Here is a 19,444-nt window from a genome sequence, read left to right on the forward strand (position 1 = left end):
TTTGATATTGTATCTATAACCCTGAGAAATACTACAGTCCATTTCTTTGGCTTCCTGAAGTACTAAAACTGCTTGACTGCTGTCTTTGATTCCACATTGCTGTAGAAGGACTTTTTTTTCTTTACTACTGCAAAGCGCTTGTTAAACTTTGCGTGCAAATGGCTGAGTGTGAAAATCGCATAAAAAAGAAACGGTCCAGCACACAACCATCAAACACTTGCACCAATCTAGAAACAATCTGTAGCCTGAGCCTTGAGTTTTGTTTATGCGGTACCTTCTGTGTGGGTGTTGTTCCTGCTGACACTTGGCCAAGGGCAAACAAACAAACATTTCTTGCAAGTTTTTTTTTCCTTTAAGGGTCCGGTTCCTGCACCAGTGAGTTTTTCAATTTGCTGAATGAGTCATGTGAGCAAAACATTGCTTCTCAAAGCAACTGTTTGAGAATTGTTCAAAATTGAAGGCACACTGAACCAGAAAGGCTACCACAGCACCCTGCAGCAACATGTCATCCCATCCGGTTTGCGTTTAGTTGCACCATCATTTATTTTGCAACAGGACAATGACCCCAAACACACCTCCAACCTGTGTAAAGGCTCTTTAACCAAGAAGGAGAGCAATGGGGTAATGGGGTCCTCCACAGTCACCTGACCTACATCCAATGGAAATGGTTTGGGATGGATCACAGGTGAGAGCAGGCAGAAGTAGAGAAGCAGAACTCTGCTCTGGAGGGCAGAACCTAGACACAGGAACCGCAGTGGAAAAATGACCCCAAACATGTGACACTCAAGCCAGGTCATGACACCCATGCAGATCTGCCGACTCATAATTTTGTACTGGTAGGTCAGACCATGATCATCTTCAAAACTGACTGACTTCATTTTGATCCTATCTACACACTCTATGTCTATGCACAGATTTAATAGAAGAATCCAAAATACAGAATAATACCTGCTAGGTCTGTTTTTTTTGGTTTTTGTATTTTGGTTATTCCTGTTAGAGTTTTTATTTAAGACCATCTTGTGGCTTCATGACGCACACATGAAAATCACACACAGTCACAGCTGGCGGGAACTTAAAAATAATAGAACTGTTCAGGTTGCAAATTTTAAAAAATAAAAAAAGAACAGTACAGCACACTTCTGTACTGGCTTCAGTTTTGGACCTAAAGGCTGTTTCGTGTTTTCTATTGGCGTATTCAAAACCTATAGCTGTTAGGTAAATCGTTTTATATACATAAAAACAACTTTGAAATAAGGTTTAAAAAAATGAACCAGATGAAAGACCCAACTGGGTTATAAATAATGTTATACCTGTTCAGATAACATCAGTATTCTTAGTTTACGTACAATTATACACTTAGTACACCTGACTATTCAGTGCAGGCGTCTGTAATTCTGAGTCAGTTCTCCCATTAGTAAAACTAAACTACTTTTTCTCATAGAAGTGAGAAACAAATCTTTTCTGCCACTCTCTCTGTCTCACTCTTCCCTCCTCATGTGTGCAGAGCTGCACTAATGCAATCCTAATGACCTGTCTGTGCAACCGCACAATTAACAGTGAGTCATGAATCATGTTCAAAATGAAATTACAGTGACTCCCACCGTCATTAAAGACAGCGGTTGCGAGGTCTAACAGATTTACAGTTTGTCCTTCTTGTATAAGCTGCTCTCTCTGCGTTTTACACAAAGAGATATTCAGTTGCAAAGTTTTAAGTGAGATATGAGTCTACATATAACCTTCTTTATGCTCTTCATGCACAGACCTGCATATTTCTGGAAAAACAGGTTAAAACTTCCAGTCAGCACAAGAGAATTGTGGATCCCAATGGTCCTCAGGTGAGTGACTTTCTAGGCAGGTACTGAAAGTGTTCAGAGTGTTATTATAGCAATGTCGTTTGCAATCTCTGTAAGTTGTCTGATTTGCAGCACTGTCAGACTCTATGTCCTCATGGCATTAGACAACCAGCTTGCAACATTATATGATTTTTAATATGAAATATAAGCAATAAGAAGCGTTTTCTCTTAATGTCACAGGATATGTGGGCAACATGTGGTCACTGCAGCTTTGTGTAAGACATTATATTTCGTCATTGGATAGTTGTGGTTTCTCAGTATTATTCTAGGTATATAAAGCACCTTGATGTGACTTTTGTCGCGATTTGGCACTTTATAAATAAAATTGAACTGAATTGAAAGTTATGTTGCTATTGGTTGCTAATGAAGTTATACAGTTACAACTGCTGCAAAATTCACTTACTGCTAGTGCTGATATTACTCACTGTCCCTTTGGGTTAAAGCTGCTACACAGAGGTTTTGAAAGGGACTTCTTGTGTAAAGACAAAAGCCTATTCCTATTGTTCTTTTCTATTTACCCAAGTTTTCTTTGCCTAATATTACATTTTTTTTTGGATCCACAACATTTAATTATGACAAATATGCACGTAAATAAGAAATCAGGAAAGGGGCAAGTTGTAATTCAAAGCACCGCCTCTAGAAGGGGAGATAAGGGAGGGTAAGGAGCCTGGCTCAGGCTCTGGGTAGGTCTAATGTTCCTCCATGCTGAAAGGATGTAGTCCGCCTGCATACCTAGCATGCCCCTATCATCGTATGTGAGGTGCTTCTATCATATCCTGTTCAGACAGGCATTGTGATTGTGTCCCTGTGTTTGGAATGTCTCTGGATCCACTTGGAAGAGAAAGGGAAGTTTTTGCAGCTCTGCTTACACGACTGCTGGACTGAGTAAGTGGGTATTCTAGGCTAAGAAGCTATGGCTTATTTGAAATACCCTTAAGCACAAACAGGCTAGCTGGGTAATGCAGTCACCAAGATGACCTTTCCAATTGACTAGTTTCTATGTTTACTTTCACTCATAGTGAATGGGTGAAAGTAAACTATATAATTTCTTCTGTTACACATTTGCTGTTACAACGCTGCAAGCTCATTTTTAAACAAGGCCTAGGCTTCAAATCAAGAGATAAGCCTAGGTGTAAATGTGTACAGTTAGGTCCATAAATATTTGGACATAACTTTATTCTAATTTTTGTTCTACACATCGCGACAATGAATTTTAAATGAAACAACTCAGATGCAATTGAAGTGCAGAATTACAGCTTTAACTCAGCGGGTTGAACAAAAAGACTAAAGTGATTTTTAACACAATCCCTTCATTTAATGGGCTCAAAAGTAATTGAGAAATTAAATAATTGAAAATAAAATGTTCATTACTTGAACACCCTTTGCTGACAATGACAGCATGAAGTCTTGAACTCATGGACATCACAAAATGCTGGGTTTCCTCCATTTTAAATGCTCTGCCAGGATTTATTCCAGCGTGTGTGAATATTTTGTGTGTATCCTGGTAAATTAATCTTTTAGCTATTTAAATTTACTTAACTTAAATGAGAAGTTAATTAAGTTGATTTGTCATGTCATTGTAAAAACAAAAATCAATAGCAACCTTTGAGCATGTTGTCCTTACAGGTGCATCACACATGAGAGAGGTGATGGGCTAAGCTTGGGGCTGTCAAGTTCATGATTAAAGTTCTGTTTCTGGTTTTAATCTTTTGCTTTCAGCCCTTTTTCTGTTTTGTTTCCAGTTTTCAAGCTCCAGTTTAAAGTTTCGTTTTTTCAGTTAGTGCATGTCTGATGAGGCCGTCCTGTACACACGAGGGGTTGGCTACAGAGCAGCTCTTTGTGTGTTCCTTCCCCTTATATTCTCTGTCTGGAGAGTTTATCAGAGCACGCAAAGCTGTACATCATTACACTCTGAGCTACAACCTCACTGCTTCACTTCCTGTGAGTCAGCGTCTAAAAAGTGAAAATGGGGAAAATTAATGGATGCATCAAGTGCATTTTTATTTTCTTCAATGTGGTGTTTATGGTAAGTGGAAACTTTTTTTCTGATTTAATTTTAACATTTATAAAATATTTTTGTGTTTTGTTTGGTTTTCCGGGTTGATTTAATGTAAGTTAAATAGAATACAGTTTATTTCAAATATGTAAATATAACTTAAATAACCAGAAAAAAACTTTGTACAAACAAAAACAAAGTAAAGACATCAAGTTGTTGTGAATAGCTCCCACATGATTTTTATGCTCGAAAAAGCTGGAGGAAAACAAAATTAGGAATCTAGAAAAGCTTTTTTTCACGAGTCAAGTATTAAAAAACAAATCAGAGGATGCTCTAGAAAAAACCCTTCAGCTTTAACTAAAATTGTTGTAGTATGTTGTAGTAAACAACAATCAAGTACAGATCTGGTTAACTGCTCAGCTCAGTCATTTCCAGTGGACAGGGACCCCCACACACAGACAGGAGAAAAAAAGTCATATTTCAGTCCACCCACCAACCACCGAGCAGCTTCTCTTCTCTTTTGTTAATTATTTTTTTTTAGCTTACCCTATGAGAGCTAATGGAAAAAAAGGAGGGGTGGGGGAAAAGAGGGTGGAGCTTGAAGAAACTGTTTTCGCTTTGATTAACCTTTTAACGTTTTTGTAGCAAGAGAACTAAAAATGATTTTAAAAAATACAAAAAACAATGAGCTTGTGCAGTAAAACAGAATAAAATAAGAAATGTGGTTTAAAAGAGAATCATTTTTCAATTTTTAACACAAAGATTTTTTTTTATTCATGCTTATTGATTTTATTTCCCTCCATTTCCACAAAACATGCAAACAAACAAACATTTACTTGTAATAATGTTTGAAAAAACTGTTTTTTTAATCAAATTACTTAAAACAAAAATCTTATATTAAATAATTTTTATAATAATAATAGTCTGGATCTGGATCAGTTTGAAATATTGATTGTGTATGTGGGTGTTTTCACCAGCCTAGGACTGAGGAAGTCTCTGATCAGGTTTTTAGCTCTTTGTCTCCCTCAGGTTGTGAAGTGTAGAAATGACAAAAGCTCTTAACGCTTGCATGCAGGTTTACACATCTAAGGCCCGGATAGGAAGAGAGATGGTTTAACCTAAAATGGCTGAAGTGCTTTATAAGCAATGTGAAAATATTATGAAATGTGTTATTTCATACTTTATAGTATTATGGATTCATATATTAATCTCTCTCTCTCTCTCTCTCTTTTTAAAAATCTTAAGCTTGAGTTTAAGTTTAATGCAAAAAACAGTTGTGTGTGTGTCTTTTTTCTGTTCTATACAAATATATTTAAAATAAATATAAAAATATATTTATTTAAAAGTGTTTTCATGCCACATTACATATATGCTAGATATTTTGCGGTTTGAGACTAGCCTCAAATTTATATTGTTTTAAGTTAAGTTTCAGTTTTAAAATAAATATAATCAATTTTTATTATTAGTGTTAATTATGTCTTAGTGCTCTGTTTACAGAGCCTTTATTGTAAATGTTTTTTTTAGCACACTTAGGCCACCATACTTGGAGCTTTAATTTTGTTAAACAAAAATTAAAAACTCTGATTCGGTTTCCACAGATCCTGGGATGTGTGCTGATTTACGCCACAGTAAGGGCGACTGCCATGACTCTGCAGGTAAACAACAACAACATTACTGTTGAAAAACAGAAACCAAAGGCAAATCATATCGCTGACATCCACAATTAGTTTTATGTTAAGTGATATATCATACCCACTTTTCAGATATGAGTTTTCAAAACCTAAATTGAGAACATTTAACAAAAACTGGACCCAAAAATCCAGAATTATGCTTTAACTTGAAAAAGAGATGTCACATACATGTTTACCTAGCATAAGCTCGCTTCTTAGCTAAAAATACCTTCAGTGGAAATGGGATTTCCACAGTGATGCTTTCAACATCAGCTATACATGTTGATTTCATTAGGTTCATACATACAGAGCTTAGAAAGAAAGCCAAGCGGAAATACATTGATAATATGTCACCCTTCAACATACAACAAAACTCACAAGTGGTTTAGTCTGCCTACAGACACTTTTGGACCTAATTGGTGTAATAAGTCTGTTTTCACTGATATTATTTTATCTGTCCAGCTTTGATACCACTCTCAAGTCTGTGTTGTTAATATTACTGTCATAGCTTAACATAGGTAGAAGAAAACAACCAGTCTTCCTGTGGTTAACCTATAAAAACCCAACAACCATAAAAACAACTGTCTTGGCTTACGACTCCAGATATTTTTTCTTATGTTCTTACGTAAACCACAAATGCAGCCGTTTGTCTGTCAAAATCTGGAATAATAAATCAGGTCTGGCAGTAAGCCAGAATGATTCCCTCCTTGCTCAGTATCTATTTTGGGTAAAAAATTGTGCCTTCATCAGGTGTTACAATAATCAAGTGTTACTCTGAGGAAAAAGGGACGTTTCATGTTTCATGCATAGAGTTTATCTATGTTGACTTAATCATGAACCACTCTTAAAGTCATGACGGGTTATGGTTGGATCATTGTTCTGTACTGATCAATATAAAAACAGAGTTCAGTAATGCTTTCAAACAAACACTCTGAAGACAAAAGCAGCTGGTTTGCATTGAGCCCCAAACCAGATTTAGTCAGGACATGATGTGAATACGATAATTCTCTAAAGGCACGCACGTGAAATGGAAACACTCATTTAGAAATGTTTAGATTAAATGAGGGAGCTGCCCAGATGTAGTGGAGGCTCTCATTTCTGCTCTTAACACAGAACAAAAGCTGCCTGGAGTTAACACTCTCACCGCTGACTTTCTCTGCAACAGAAATAACAGCTTGGCACTAACAAAATTATCAAACTTGAAACACAGAACAGCAAATTATATCTTTCAATGGAGTGCATGTTTTGGCTCGTTGTTGGCACCAAATGACAATAGTTTTATTTTTGTTTGTTTTGTTTATCTACAGTTTTCTTTTTTTTTTCTCCAGTTCCTGTTGGACACTTTCCAGGACTTTTAATCAGATTTTACAGTTAATCCTGTAGCCTGTGAGTCTGGTAGTCATCTGGGGCATAACAATCTCCAGGATTTAAATTTGTTAATGAGCTGAAATATGATATTAGTATGCTCCTTGATACAGTTGGACCAATTTGTGTTTTTGTCCTACACATTGCAACTTTCTGTTATTGTGTTTATAACAAAAAGCAGTATCTAGTTTTAATAACCACTATTAAATTATACATTTTATATAAACGGTTTTCTGTAAGCTAACATGACCGGGTACATTCAAGACTATTTGCCAAACAGTGAGCACAACCAACTATAGCAATTGCAGGGTGCCAGTGCATCATGGGAAGCAGCATAACTGAGAGATGGCTTAGTCACCTCATGCACCCTAATTATAAGCTTTATCAGAAAGGAAATGATGTCTTTGCCTGCTGTTCTACTTTGTGTGTTCCACAGTGCTCCCAGTGGACAAAGACCGAGTTGGACCCTCACATTTTATGTCATTTTAAAGATAACTGTCATCCACACAATGCTGTCTCTGCTTCACAGAGTAAAGACTGTGACCCTAATTTTACAGTCTTACACATGTATGTTAACACTGGTTTAACTCGACCTGTTCTTTACTAAATCTTCAGTAAATTTGATGTTATGCTACTGTTATGCTGCATAACAGTGGTGTATTTATTTTAACTGGAGAAGGAACTACAGTGGGTGGCCTCTTTGCTGGTATGTACTGGTTCAGGTTTTGAAATGCTTGAGGTGTGATCTATGGTAGCGTGGCTAGGTGGCAGAGATATTAGTGGGGAGACTAAGTCTGATGTGGACCAGAGACTCATGTTTAGCACGTTGCTTTAGATAACTGTGTTTGAAGAAGTAAGGATTAATCCAGTGTTTATGTTGTTTCCTGGTCTTTCTGGAGCAGATGTCATCATTTGGTATGCCAGGCTTGGGCTGGGCATGGGTTTTTGCCATTGGTGTCCTCGGTGTCTCCTCCCTGGGAATCTACGCTGCCTGCTCTGAGAAAGCCCTCTTCCTCAAACTAGTAAGTACAGGCCCCCTACATCAAACAAGATGACGATGTGATACCTGTTTGTTTTTTTTTTTGTAGCTTTTATTTTCACAATGAACAAAACAAGAACAAAGTGATGATTCTTTTAATGTTGTTAACATTGCTTCATGTACAGTTCGCAGGATTTATGGGGACTGGAATGATCATCATGATGATTTTTGGCATCATTGTAGCGGTCCAAAGAAACCAGGTGATCTCTTCTCCTCTCTGCCTGTCCAATAATTTTGTTTGATGCTAATTTTCTTGATCTCATTATTCTCTTTCTCTATATTACTGTATTTTACCTCAGTGCGATTCTCAGTTACAGTTAACATCTGTTATCTAGTGGCCTTTTTCTGTCTATGAAATAAAAAACCTTGCCTTTCTCAGAGCATCATAGTTTTAATTATTTATTCATTTTTACTTTCTACCTTGATAACACTATCCCACACATTAACAATTGCTTGTATTAATAAATTGTCCTACCTGGACATGACCATAGGGCCCTTGGATAGTATGGAAAAAGTTAGTAATGTTTTTTGTGGGAAGTATCATCAGTGAATTAAAAGAAGCCAGTAAATAGTTTTAGACATACAATCTGCTTTCTCTTCTACTTTAATAATTCTTGTTTTGGTTATTCATTCATTGCATACTTGGGATTTTTGTCCTTCTCTGTCTGTCTTGTTGACAATATAGCTTCTCATCTGTTTACAATGATACTAAAGGTATTCGTTTTTCCTTTGCAGATAAAGACTATCTTCTACAGTGGCTCCAGTGAACTAGTGAAGCCCTACATGAAAGAACAATCCTTGAGAGATATGCTTGAAGCCGTACAGCATTCTGTAATGTTCTTTGTACTATTAACCTCATGACAGTATAATAGAATAGAACAGAAGAGGCAAATTATTGTCATTCAGAACATTAATCTGTTAGTAAACACTGAAATTTTGGTGCATTTACTCGTTATCGGACTGTGCAATATAAAATAATAAATAAATCTAAAGATATTTTTAAAAAAGAGTCTAAGATATGTACACGTAAGAATATAAGAGAAAATTTTCATTAGACACTATTGTTAGGAAAAAAAACCTCTAAAGAATATTAGGAAAAATAAATAAATTGCACAGCAATAATAGTAGCATACTCTTTCTGTTGGCCCTAGTGGATTTTAGTAGAAGCATTGATCAAAAAGTTTTGATGAAAAAGATCTATGAAATGCAAAAACCATAACCCCTTTAAATGTGGCCAAACTGCACTTCAATGTGTTTTTGAGCACCACTGATCTGATTAATGGCTGCTGCATCTTCTGATCACTCAAGTTGCACTCAGGCATCTGCAACTGTATGATGGATGATGACCACGTTCACCATGACACAGAAAAATGCTACAGAAGAACTTGTTGCTGACAGTCTGAATTTAGAGAACAAATATACACTGTGCAACCACATTTATACAGGAGAAACAAGCACGCTCATGATCAGACTTGAGCAGCATCATCAGGGCGTTGACCCTGCGGGCTCCTTTACTGAAGACTTCTGTTTGGTTTTTCAGTTGACTGAGCTCACATCAGCATACAGAAGGTCATGCTCGATGTCTGCTCAAGTTTGTGGTGAAATCCCAAATTTACTTGTAAAGTAGTCAATACAGGACCTGAAGGGAGTGATCTAAACAGCAGTGGTACTAGAGGGGCTCAGAGGTGATCAAGGACCAACCTTGAAGGGGAGATCAACCAAATTTCAGTCAGATAATATTTGTTTCTTTTTGTGTTTGATGTCAAGTAACTTTTTGACTTGACCTTACACAGAAAACCTTTTATTAATTATTTTTGGACTAAATTGTTTTTCAATGATTACATTATAGTCACTATATTGATAAATACACATTACTGCAGAACTTTGTTGAGTATTTTCAATAATTTTAAGTCATTCTCTCATGTGTTAACAGCTCTCCTGCTGTGGAATAGTGAGTGTCAACGACTGGGGTGATGACATTCCTAATTCCTGTGCATGTGTTTCTTCAAATCTGGGATATGGAGGATATGGAGGATATGGAGGATATGGAGGGTATGGAGGGTTTGACTCAACTAAATGCAAACTCAAACCTCTGGTTAGTTTTATAAAATACATTATCTATCTATCTATCTATCTATCTATCTATCTAGACAGACTACTGGTGAGACAACTAGTAGCTCAGTGTTAAAACATCCAGAAGAACAAACTGCTATCACAACTAGTGATTGATAAGGTGCACTGCAAATGCTACAGGAAGGAGAAGCGAGTGAGTCAAACCAACTATAGCAGTTGGTCCCCGTGACCAGTCAAGTCAGGTCAGGGGGAAGATATCATCATTCCCACCCTCTGAGATTGGGTACCAAGCCTGAAGAACAACTGCTGCATTGAAGGCGAGAGCAGCTGACATGGTCGATTACCAAGGCTATGTGAAATACCCTCTGAAGGTCAATAGAAGATGTGACTACAGCATTACGGGGAATACCTACTGTGACCATAACCAAAACCAATCAGCTGATCTACTCTATGGCTGCTTGGCTACAAGATGAACAGCCACAAGGAGCGGTACCCTCCATGGAGAAGGAGACAAGAGGCCAAGATCAAGGTAGCATGGAAGGAAGTTAGCCAAATACCAGGGCTGCAGAGAGCTGTGATGAAGAAAGGGGGGCCTAGGAACTACAACAAGCTGCATATACCTGATGCCTTGAAAACAGATAAGCAAAGACTCATGGCCTTGTCCAGCCACTTGAAGAGGTATACCAGAGAGATGCAAGGCAGGAGAATTAACCAGCTGTTCTCCACAGAACCATCCAACAATGTGAGAACAGTGCCACCAAGGCTAGAGACAGAACAATACTGGAAGAGCATATGGAAGAAGGAGACAACAAATAACAACAATGCTCAGTGGCAAGTGTAACTAAGAGAGACCACAGCAACCTCCCCGAACAGGATCCAGTAACTATCACAGTGGAAGACACCCAAGAAAGAGTCTTGAGCATTAAGAGTTTGAAAGAACAGGGCCCTGACATAATTTATACCTCCCGGCTAAAGAAGCAAACTGTTCTCCATGAGTGTCATGTAGCTAATGGATGAGACAAACCCAGCATTACTAACCAGGGGCCAGACAGTTCTGATCCAAATCTCCATAAGGCACTGGTCCCATCCAACTACTGGCCAATAACCTGCCTCAGTACCACATGGAAGCCCCCATCAGGCATCAAAGTGGCAAAGATCAATATGCACATGGTGATCTTGACAGCGTAATCTGCTGAGATAACTTTGCTGGTATAAAAACTTTAAAAATGACGCTGTCCTTTATGCATTTTGTGTGAAATTAGTGTCAGCTTGTCACTTTGAAATTACAAGTTGAGTAATTTTGCAGCCATCCATTCAGCAATGACAAATTTACTTTATTTATAATATGTATCAGAAAATTAATAATGAACTGTTTCTATTTGAATCCACAATATCCTCTTGTTTTCTTGCAGGGAGCCAGAGGCCCAGCTACAGTCTATGCAAAGGTATTCAATCCCTCAATACCTATTAGCCAATCCAAACACTACCATCTGCCATTCTGATAGATTTCCATGTAATAACTATCTTCACTTCTCTTCTGCAGTCCTGCGGTGACCTCATCTTTTCGTATGTAGACATTTTCTTCAAGATCCTTTTGGGCTTCTTCTTTGGATTCGCTGTGACAGCAGTAAGCTTCACTGTTGTTTTCCTTTATTGTCATTCATTATCACTGTATGTTGCTGTGACTCCATTGTTCTTTAAGATCTTATTTTTTTTAAATGGAATCTTGGAAATACAAACTTCTAGTTGTATTTCTAAGGTGCCTTTTCAGAGATTTGCTAGAATCTTAGCTTATTTACATACATAATTACATTTTTGTAGCTAAATACTGTTAGTGATTAGTGATATTGTTACTGTACCTTCAAGGCTTAACTTCACTCTATCACAGAAACATGTGAAAGAATAATCAAAATAAAAACTGAAGTGGCAAAGTGCAAGAAAAACAGACTTTGTGCCACCTAAAACCTTTGGTCATGACTGTATTTGCAGTGGATATTTGCTGGTAATAATTTTTTAAGAATAATACAATTATAGGTCCAATAGTATATGCTGAGTCATTTGGATGTTGACCCACATAACTACGTTCCAAGTTCCCAAGCTGATATGCTTTTCAAATTTGATATTCAGATCTAATAAACCCATCTTTTATTTACAATTGAAAACAAAACACATATAAAATATTTAAACTGAGAAAATGAACCATTTCAAGAAAACCACAAGCTCATTTTAAATTTAATGGCAGCAACACATTTCAAAAAGTTGGGACAGGAATGATATTTTCTTCCTCTTTTTGCTTTTAAAAGTCTATTTTTTGGGGGCCACACCACTGCCGAGCACTGAGACTAATCCTACTCAGTGTATCGACTATACATCAGTGTGTACCACGCTGATACAGGTAGCACGTTGAAAGCTTAACTAGCAGCAAGGCTGGTAATTCCCCTGCAGCGTCTAGTTAAAAGCTAGGCACTACAGTGTTGGAGCAGCAGCATTTACATCATTTTCATCCTCAGTGGGCTTCATCTCCAGTGCTTTTTTAATATTTTCACCTACCTGTTTTGTGAACTAACCACCTGTTCATCTACCTGTCTTTATAGCTAATGGGCCTGCTTATTACCATCTTCATGATCCATCAGGTCAAACATAATGACACTGGAGGAGACATTGCCATGAAGGGCTACTAAAGAGAACCACCATGCAGCTATGTCCTCTCATCATCTTTTTTTTTTACTTTGATTTATGAAAAAAAGTCAATTTTGCCTTGAGAGAGGGGAAGTAGAAGGCAATGTGGCATGCTGCAGAATTTTATTCAGGACAGAAACTGCTGCTTTTCTTTCCAGCTTTCCAATGTATGAAACATAGCTTAGAAAGTAAAACTTTTTTTTTTGATAAGTTTTATGTCTCTTTTGTGTTATTTCATGCTATGCAGTATTTTACTTGTCTTATGTAGACTTACTAATGAAAAGAAGTTGAACCTCTAAATCTGACTTTACCGTTGTTAAACCGAGGAGGCTGAAGTTGTTGAGAATAGTGCCTTTTTTCTGGTTTCATTAAAAAAAGTGAAAACTCAAACCAAACGTAATTAAATAAAAAAAAACACACACATCCAACTGCGTAGTTTGAAATTGTCTGGATTGTTTGGCTGTTTTGTCCTTAAGTATAACATTCACTGAATAGGTTAAAGAATTGTTTAGCCTGAACAGATTTTTTGGGGATTAGATTTAAACATGCACTGATTTGTCCCCTGGTTAAGAAAAAATAAGTAAATAAATGAAAGACTGATTCCATCTGTTTCTGGGATAGGGTCAGTAATCTAAATTATTATTGCATTCAAATTGAAGTCAAACCTCCTCAGGTTATCAAGTCAGATAACCCGATAAATGATCAAGTCAGAATGGCACTTAAGCTGTCAGCTGCCTGTATTTGTAAAGAAATATAAAACAATGAATTCATATATATTTTTTTAACTATGTTGTTGGATTGTTTTTTGGTTTTTTTGTAGTACTTGAGTCATAGTTTAAGGTGAAAAAAAGTATTTCTGTGGTTGTTATATGGTTCAATTGTAAAATCAAATTTGTCCATTTAAGGTACACTTGTGTAAATGGAGCGCATATGTACTAGAAAATGACAAAAAAATGACTTATCATGATGTCATCTATGGTAAAAAACAAACAAACAAATAAACAAACAAAAAAAAAACCTATGTGACAAACAGAAAAACAGATCATCCACTGACAGAAAACTCATCTATCATTAAAATGAAAAAAAAAAAAAAAGGAAAATGTATTTGTACCACTTTCTATTACTATTAGCTTGGTAATAAAGGGATAACAGTAGGGTAACCAAGGGGGAAACAAGAGTGTAATAATGTGTCTATTTCTAAGTCATTACTTTGCAATTACCAAAGTAATAACCACTTAATATTTAAGTAATATCAGGGTAGCAACAGTAGTTACAGTTGACTAATAATTCCCTGAAATTAATGTAAAAGGATAATAATAGCCCAAAAACTGGGGGTAATAATACAGAAATATAGCTCTGTAATAAAATTGTAATAGTAGGGTAACAAGGATGAAACAAGAATTTAATAATGTGCACATTATTAAATTCTTGTTAATTTCTTACCAAGTTATTCCCACTCAGTTACCTGTGGTAGATTCTGTGAAATGAAAAACGACCTGTTTCTATTTACTAACATATGAATAACCTATTAAAGCTCACTTACAGATGTATAAATATTACCTGCCAATATCTCTGATAGTTCCTGTGTAATAGGTAGGAAGGGTGGATGCAAAATGCAAATATGCCTGTTTCCATTTAATAACACAATAATAACCTATTAAAGCTAACATAAAGAAGTGTGTTTATTACCTGGCAATATCTCTGGTAGGTTCTGTGTAATAAGTGGGAAACATAGCTGCAAAACACAAAACTGCCTGTTTCTATTTAATACAGGTTAAATAACATAGCATAATATGTTCTTAATAACATATTAATAACGAGGTAATAACCTTTAATAACAAACTTACAGAATAGTAATGACTTCCAGGAAACATCTGTGGCAGTTTCTGTGTAATAAGGAGCAATTTAATACCAATACTAGGTTATTCATATGTTAGTAAATAGAAACCAACAGTTTTACATTTTGCAAAATTGTTGTTTCCTACTTATTACACAGAAACTACCAGAGGTAATTGAGTGGTAATAACATTCTTACATTACATTCTTACATTCTTGTTTCATCATTGTTACCCTACTGTTATCACGTTATTACACAGCTGTATTTCCATATTATTACCCCCAGTTTTTGCGCTCTTATTATCCTATTATATAAATTTTAGGGTAATATTACTGTAACCACTGTTGCTACCATGATACTACTTAAATATTATGTGGTTATTACTATTTTAATTGCATAGTAATAACTAAGAAATTATTACGCTCGTTTCCCCCTTGGTTAACATACTATTATCCCTTTATTACCAAGCTGCAATAGAAAGTGCTACCAATGTATTAAAGTTAAAGATATATTATATTATATTAATATATCATCGCCATCATCTTTCATCTTTCAAGATGGCGGATGTAGCAGGTGGTGGTGCAGACGTAGCTCCGACTTTCAAACGGTCACGATTAAAACCAGAGATATATAAAACAACTGATGGGAGGGTAATTGTAGAGGATGAACTACTTAATTTCCTTGCTGTGAAAATCAAAACTTTAAGTCAGGATGAAATTGTGTTGTTGGCCACGAACACATTTGAATCCGAGGGGATTGAAGCCTCCAAGAAAGTTTTGTTTGAGCTCTGCCCCGCTACCTCACAGCGCTGCGTTGGATATAAAGGACAGCATAAAGACGCCAACAATATTAAACTCTGTCTTAAAGTGCTGAATGAGTGTGGGGAGAATATCCCAAGATTTGTATCTCATCACCTGGATGATTTGCCGCCTGTTACATACTCCAGCATGGATGTGTGTTGTCTACTACGGCGAATGGACCAGCTGTGTGCTGAGGTGGGTGCTTTAAAACATGTAGTTAAACTACAGGCGGATGTCTGCGAGCAAGTTATGACCAATGCTGTGGAGGTCGACCAACGTGTGACTGTTCTTGAGTGTCGGTCTGAGGTGACGGCTGAGCCTGTTACTCTGAATGCTCAGGGGTCGGGGACCGATTCCCATTTTCCCCTGGGAAAACACGCAGAGGAGCAGTGGGGGAGTCGAAGTAAAGGCGGCCCGCGCGGAAGGCAGGGAGCCAGAGCTTTGGCTGCTTCAAGGACTGGGACAAGCACAGTGTCAGCGTTTTGTCCGGAGATGTTGCTATGTGGTCAAGATCGGGCTCCGACGACAGCCTCAGATCGTAATATGGAAACTACAGCAACAACGGAGGATCTCGTTGAGACAGTGATTTCTACATGCTCCCCGCAATGGAGTAAAGTTGTGAAAAATGGCAAGCCTCGTCACAAGCTGGAGAAGGTTAATTCGGGTTCAGGAATGCATGCTGCTACCACTGGACGTAATAAGAGGCCTGGACCTGTATCGATTATCGGCACTGGAGCTGTGAGTACAGTTAGAACTGTGAAAACTAAATTGGTGAGCGTGTTTGCCACTAAATTTGCCCTGGATGTAGATGCAGAAACTCTTGCTCTGTATTTGAGAGAGAAACTCAAAAGAGATGTGACCTGTCAAAAATTGCTAGTAAAGCGTAGCAGGTTCGGCTCTTTCAAGGTTACTGCTGAATGTAATGATGTGGGTGATATGTACAATCCTGAACTCTGGCCTGAAGGGGCTCTGGTCAGGCGTTTTTATGAACCTCGTAAGCCCGGTACAGTGGTGCCAAACTCAGTGGATCCAGCAGGGGAGATAACTGCGCCTTCTGGTACCAACGTATCAACATGAAGATGTCTATTAGGGTATTATCTTACAACTGTCGTGGTCTACGTTTGGGACAGAGTGCAGGGGACAAAGCTCGACGGATTGTTGTGGACAGTCTGCTTGCAGAATGTGACATTTATGCTTGCAGGAGACATGGTTGTCCAAACAGGACCTGGGAAAACTTAACTGTCTAAATGCAAGTTTTTTGGGAGTGGGGGAATCAACAACTGATCTCAGCACAGCTATAGTCAGAGGCAGAATACCTGGAGGGGTTGCTGTGCTTTGGGACAAAAAAATAGACCCTGTGATAAAGCCCATTAGACTGAATGTAGACTGGTGTATCGGTATACAATATACACAGAATAATAGTAGTTTTATCATTCTTAATATTTATACTCCCTATGAATCTTGTCAAAATGAGCAAGAATACCTCAGTAGGCTGGCTTTTATTAATGCATTTATTCAAGACAACGATACTTACAGCATATATGTTTTGGGTGATTTTAATGCTGATCTCACAGACAGCAGTTCTCGGTTTGCTAACCACTTAACCCACTTTTGTGAAGTTAACAATTTTATCCTATCTACCAAAGAGTTACTGCCTGCAGATAGCTATACATACATAAGTGAAGCCTGGCATAGTACATCATGGCTGGACCATTGTATTTGTACAGCTGATGGATATGCAGCTTTAGTAAACATGACTATTAGGTATGAGGTAACTGTGTCAGATCATATACCTTTTGGTTTTACTGTGAATGTGGAACAAATGCCAGCAACAACTGGAAATAATATTGCTAATATTGCTACCAGTGTAAAATTAGACTGGTCAGCATGTAGTGAAGATGATTTCTTAGCTTATCATAGTAATACCGATATACATCTGAACAACATTTCTTTGCCCAAAGAAGCTATTTTGTGCAAGGATGTCAACTGTAAGAATGCTGTGCATAAACATTTACTCTGCTCCATGTATGATGATATAGTGACTGCTCTGTATGAAAGTGGTACACTGCTTGATAAACAATATAAGCATAAGAAACTTAACATCAGACATGGCTGGAAAGAACATGTATCTATGTACCATGATGAAGCTCGCATAGCTTATAAATGTTGGGCCATGGCTGGAAGACCTAAACAAGGCCCAGAATTTGAACAGAAAAAATGTGCAAATGCCAGATATAAGTACGCTGTTCGCTTTATAACTAAAAATGAGCAAATGCTGAGAGCAGATTCATTGGCCAGGAAAATGCTGTGTAATAATATGACAGATTTTTGGAAAGAGGTGAAAGCTCTTAATAACTGTAAACCATCTTTACCATCAACTGTTGAAGGTGTTTCAGGGGCAGATAACATTGCTGCATTATGGAGACAGCATTATAGTGCGTTGTTTAACTGTATAAAAAGTGATCCATATGAGGACAATTTTGACATGAGTAATGACACAATAAGTGTAAGGACACATGAAGTATATGAAGCCATTCATAGGTTGCCTGATAATAAATCCTCTGGTTTGGATCACATCACTGCAGAACATTTAAAACATGCTAGTTTAAGGCTAGCTCCTCTTTTAGCACTCTGTTTCACTGGGTTTATGATTCATGGCATATTACCAGACTCAATGCTGTGTATTTTATTGGTACCAGTTATGAAAGACAAAGCTTCAAAAGTGAGCTGTTTGGATAATTACAGGCCGATTGCACTAGCCAGTATTTTATCTAAGGTGTTAGAAAGAATCTTGTTTGACAGAGTTAGTGTGTTCATCTCTTCTCTGGATAATCAGTTTGGCTTCAAACCAAAGCACGGCACTGACATGTGCATTTATGCACTCAAGGAAATAGTCAGTTTGTATAGGGCTAAAAATTCATCTGTCCTCATGTGTTTCATTGATGCCTCTAAGGCTTTTGATCGAGTGAACCACAGAAAACTTTTGATAAATTGAAGAGACGGGAGTTCCTCAATACATCGTGAGGATTCTCTCTTACTGGTACGCTCATCAGAGCATGCAGGTTAAATGGGGAAGTAGTATTTCTGCCCCCTTTGGTGTCAGCAATGGCGTCAGACAGGGTGGGATTTGTCTCCAATTTTATTTAATCTATATGTTGATGATTTGTCCATACAGCTGAGAGCCTGTAACACTGGGTGTATATTAGGTAAAACACTGATAAATCATCTTATGTATGCAGATGACCTGGTTGTTTTTAGTCCAAGCAGTGCTGGGTTACAGGATCTTCTTAATGTCTGTACTGAATATGGTGTGCAATATGACATAGAGTACAATGCTGCTAAAAGTGCTGTTTTGATATGTAGAACCAAGCAGGATAAACAGCTAAATTTCCCTTTGTTTAAACTGGCCCAAAAAACTCTTGAAGTTCATAAAAAGGTGAAATACCTCGGTCACTTTATTACTGAGCAAATGAATGATGATGATGACATTTACGATGTAAGCTCTATGTGCAGGCAAATACTATTGCACGCAAATTCAGCTTTTGTTCACTTCCAGTTAAAGTGGCTTTGTTTAAAGCGTATTGCACACCGCTATATACTGCCCCCTTGTGGTCATCCTACAAACAATGTAGCATGCCAGAAGCTGCATGTTGCATATAATGATGCGATGAGAATCCTTTGCAGGATACCTAGAAGTGGTAGTGCCAGTCAGATGTTTGTAGCTGTGGGTGTTTGGACTTTTAAAGCACTTTTAAGAAAGTTAATGTACAATTTTAGAGAACGACTGGATGGTTCGAGTAACAGTATAATTTTAGCACTTACAGATCCGACAGTGAGTGGTTCCCGTTACTCATCCAGTCTGAGAAAGCACTGGTTAAAGTGTTTGTGTATTTAGTGATTTATTTTAAGTAATTGTGTTTTATGTATATTATGGTTTTATATTTTTACAAATGCTTTATATACTTATTTATCTACACATATATATATATATATATATATATATATATATATATATATTTAATGGTTTATACCTTGTGTTGGGGGGTGTTGTGTGTGTGTTTCTGTCTTGTTTTTATGGACATGAAGTCTGCCAATAAAGATTGAATTGAATTGAATTGAATTACAGGACTGC

The 19,444-nt window shown here is 37.3% G+C and overlaps 1 protein-coding gene across 1 annotated transcript; it reads left to right on the forward strand.

Moving 5' to 3' along the window:
- The first annotated feature begins 3,675 nt into the window (after window positions 1–3,675).
- Window positions 3,676–13,460, forward strand: LOC116319733 (tetraspanin-6-like). The gene is made up of 9 exons (XM_031739155.2): window positions 3,676–3,879; window positions 5,448–5,504; window positions 7,787–7,906; window positions 8,049–8,123; window positions 8,659–8,754; window positions 9,857–10,018; window positions 11,409–11,441; window positions 11,540–11,623; window positions 12,591–13,460. Exons 1-9 carry the CDS (start codon window positions 3,820–3,822, stop codon window positions 12,675–12,677), a joined length of 774 nt encoding a protein of 257 aa, XP_031595015.2. The 5' UTR covers window positions 3,676–3,819; the 3' UTR covers window positions 12,678–13,460.
- Window positions 13,461–19,444: the final 5,984 nt, after the last annotated feature.

The sequence above is a fragment of the Oreochromis aureus genome, linkage group 17 (assembly GCF_013358895.1).
Source record: "Oreochromis aureus strain Israel breed Guangdong linkage group 17, ZZ_aureus, whole genome shotgun sequence".
Classification (NCBI taxonomy): Eukaryota; Metazoa; Chordata; class Actinopteri; order Cichliformes; family Cichlidae; genus Oreochromis; species Oreochromis aureus.